Raw genomic sequence first — 3,783 nt, 5'->3', positions numbered from 1 at the left:
GAGTGCAGACCCTCAAGCCTTGGGCTGGTCGGGTCTAGCAGGCCTGGTTCCGGCAGCCGGCAGCCTGGGAGAGGTGCTCCCTTCATGGAGTCCGGAAGTCCGAGAGAGAGAAACCTCCCCCGAGCTGCTGCGTTTTTAAAGCCTTGACACGTAACACTGCACCTGACTCCCTTAACCAATTAAATGCGGAATTATCGTATTTGCATGGAATAATTGTATTCGTCCACTTCCCAAAACAAGGAAGTTTCAGCTCAAACCAGGAAGTTTAGCTCAAACTGGGACAATATTAAGTTTAGTTTGAAACAGTTAATGAGTCCTACTGAAAGACCACACCTACAAATATTGGTATATTTATTATGGAGACAGGGCAGAAAGACAGCTTTGGGAGCTTGAGGAGGTGTTCCTGATGATGCATGATACTTTTATCCCCAAGTGAATTCTTTCCAACAGAATAAACATTTTCTCCCTTCTTTGTGACTTTTTCTTAAGAAACTAACGAGTACCAATGAAGGAGCAATAGCAAAGCAAGTTATTAATTAAAAAAAGAAGAGTATTTGTAATACTAGTTTTGTTGAAGTGAATTAACTTCAGTTAATTACTGAAGTCCTGTGCAATAGCTGAAACTACTATTTTGAAAGTTGAGTTAGGTGATGTAGTTTCTCACCTGTTACTGTGTTTCTTGATTGTAGTAGTTTTATGTGTTAATAAAATTACGTTATACTTTGCTACAGCAGTCCTCTGATACCGACTGCTCTTCAGTGTGCATTCTATAGCTAAGGGAGAGCTTTATTAAACATTGTAGCATAGGAGAAACCACATAGTAAAATCTTTGGAAGGTGGTGTATCTTTATACGTCTGACTGTCAGAGATAAGAATGGTCAGGGAAGGGGTGACAGTGCTCAGTATTTTAGTACTGCAATGCAGACATCTGTAAAGCAGTGTAGAAACCAATGTGACTGCATGTGATCAATTTGCAGGAAGTGTATGGTTGAATGCTTCTGCATTTCATCCAGCTCTTCGTGGAACTTGAGGTTCTGTTTAGATATGAACCTGTAACAATAGCAACTTTGTGCTTTGAATAGTGTTCAGTAAGGCCCTTTGTACCTTAATAATCAGTATAAAGGTACTTCACGGTATTGTTTTACTTTTCCTTCCAGGGTAAGGTAACTTACCAGTTAAATGTTTAATGATGTAATGGAAAGAACCTGTAAAGAATTTAGAAATGAGTACATTTCTTTGCCATGTAATACCAGAACATGCATATCAAAAAGCTTCTGTTTATTTTCAGCCTGTCTCAAGCTCACTGTTATGGCTTGGATTTCATGTTTGCATGACAAAGATACTCACTTTGAAGGATGATAATTGTGTTGCTCGAACTTGGAAGCCAAAACAAATTTCTTTCCTGATAATGAAAAATGTTTGACTGGGGAAAAACATGGCCTCTAACAAGACTGTTCCTTTTTTCTTTATTCAGAGAAAAGAAAACCTGCCGTGCAAAACAACTTAAAATCATTTGTGTCAGTGCTTCTTGTCTCCAGGAACAGTGTTTTGAGTATATGCCTAGCCCATATTATCAAATGATTGGGTGGAAACCAATCTTTATGACCAAAATGAATTTCTGATTCGCCTGAAGGATAAATTTGTCCTTTAAGCAAGTCATACTTCTTTGAAAAACTAATGTAATTGGTCATCTGCCTTTCATAGGCTTATACGAACACCTCATCAACGTCTGGTAATGACTGGAACATCTGATAACTAAATCATTTATACTTGGTCTCTGAATAGCATTATGGTTTGAAGTCAGTCTTCCAGAATGACAGAGTATGTCTTGGGATTGAATTATAGTAGAATTTTTCTCAGACATGGGAAGATTTTGAAAAGGTGTTGTGATATCTAAAGGTATTGTGCAATATGAGGATTTTTTGAAAACCACCTGCGTGACCAACACTGAGAGGCAGTTCCTGTCTTCTTTGCTCCCTGTCCGTATGTGTTCATACATCTGGAGGTCTTGTTCTGAAGGCTTGCTGCCTTCTACATACTTTCTGTGTTAATTCTCTTTGTTGGTGGGAATTAGGTGCTTGGGTTCTAAATATCTGATCTATCTGTCTGATTTTACGTATTTTTATGGATCAGAGGGAAAATTGTGTTGTTTTCATTTTTCTACCTACTGAGTGATCTAATCAATGGACTTTAATGGCTAGTATGGATTGTACTTAGAATGAATTTCAACACACAGTTTTTTAATATGTCTGAAACTTGATCTGAGAGTGTATTTGTGTTTAATATGAGACACATGTAGAAATCATAAGAGTCTGTATAATTTTACTCATGCAGATAGGCTATATAGATATCTTATCAGTGTTTCTCTTTCAGACTGCGAATGGATATATCTTATTTTTTGAAATCCCATCATCAAGATACAAGTATCTTTATGAGCCCATGTATCCCAAGTAAGTATTTTTAAATTTCTTTGCATCCCAACAGTGTGAAAAAATATGACTAGACAAGTCCTAAGTCCTAAGTGTTTTTATGATAAAAATATTTCCTTCCAAAGAATGTGTTACAACTTGATGGGTATGTAAAGCATCATTCCTATTAGTTAGAGTTGGTTAAATTGGTCTAACCGGTTTGCTGTGCGCTGGTAAGGTTCTTTAGTCCATCCTATAAATTGCAAAGAGCAGGCTTAAAATTGTATAATTTTCTGATTTCAGATAGTCTGTTGAATTCAAGATCTGTAACAAGCTCTCATAATTCCTTTTGAGTAATTCAGTTGAATAAGTTGTGCTTGTTATGAACTATTAGGGTGCAATTTTTTAATAGGTTTCTCTCCACCCCTCAGCTTTGTAATAGCTCAGAGATTTTTGAAACAAATGGGAAATAAACTCTCAGTCTTTTGGAAAGAATATGAATAGTTTTTAGGAATATATAAATACGTAACTGCAGTTTGTTACATTGTCATTGCCATTTTACTTTCCTTCTTGTGAATGTCAGAATACATTTTATATGTTAATATGTGATTGTATGTTGGATGTATTTCTGGTTGACTTAGCTGACTTTGGATTTGGCAAAATTGGTAAATATTTAGGACAAATGAAAACCTTAAGGGCTGTTTTTATGTGTGTCTGTGTGTTCAGATAGGCAGAATCTATAGTCAGTTTTTGGATCAAATTTGTCCGCAGGGATAGTAAAACACTTTTGATTTCCTTGTTGGCTAGAATCATCTTTATATATCTATATATATCTTTATGTACCTTCATCATTTTGATAATGCTAGTTAACTTAATTTTAAGGTTTTTTTTCATATGTATAAAATGAGTTAAGGTTGATCAGTGGGCAGCTCCAAATAGATACGTGTGAAGAGTATTGGATAACCTATGAAGTCATACCACAATGAAGTATTTTGATTTTTTTTGTTAAATCATAACTGTTAAACCATGACCATTTAAAAAAAAAAAAAAAGCAGATTTTCATGAGCATTTGAAGTTTAAATTTCTCTTCTTTTACAAGTATATGAAGAAATGCCTTTGCAGGTAGTGAATGCTTTCAAAGAGAATTCCTGCTTCATTGAGGGGAAATTTTTGCGTGTGCTACTTCTGCAATGCATTTTCTGGCCTCTAAAATAGCTCTCAAAGCTCTGGAATGAAATGGAATTTACTTTTGCAACTTAATTCTGTATTTTCCAAAAACTTAAGACTAAGATAGAAAAGTTATATTAATTTACTTGCCTTTTCTGAGTCCTGAACAGCATTTTTCAAGCTGACTTTTCACATCTGACTTACTGTC

At 35.5% G+C, this 3,783-nt stretch overlaps 1 protein-coding gene across 1 annotated transcript in view; it reads left to right on the top strand.

Annotated features, from left to right (window-relative positions):
- Nucleotides 1–2,334: 2,334 nt before the first annotated feature.
- RIC1 (RAB6A GEF complex partner 1) overlaps nucleotides 2,335–3,783 on the top strand; it is a gene marked incomplete at its 5' end in the record, with an annotated part of 31,091 nt that continues 29,642 nt past the window's right edge. Inside the window, one exon of the mRNA XM_010137120.1 lies at nucleotides 2,335–2,450. Coding sequence (XP_010135422.1) covers nucleotides 2,335–2,450 — 116 coding nt within the window. The remainder of the gene's footprint in view (nucleotides 2,451–3,783) is intronic.

This window comes from Buceros rhinoceros, unplaced genomic scaffold, assembly GCF_000710305.1.
Source record: "Buceros rhinoceros silvestris isolate BGI_N320 unplaced genomic scaffold, ASM71030v1 scaffold7715, whole genome shotgun sequence".
Taxonomy (NCBI): Eukaryota; Metazoa; Chordata; class Aves; order Bucerotiformes; family Bucerotidae; genus Buceros; species Buceros rhinoceros.
This window is presented reverse-complemented; position numbering and strand designations above follow the sequence as displayed.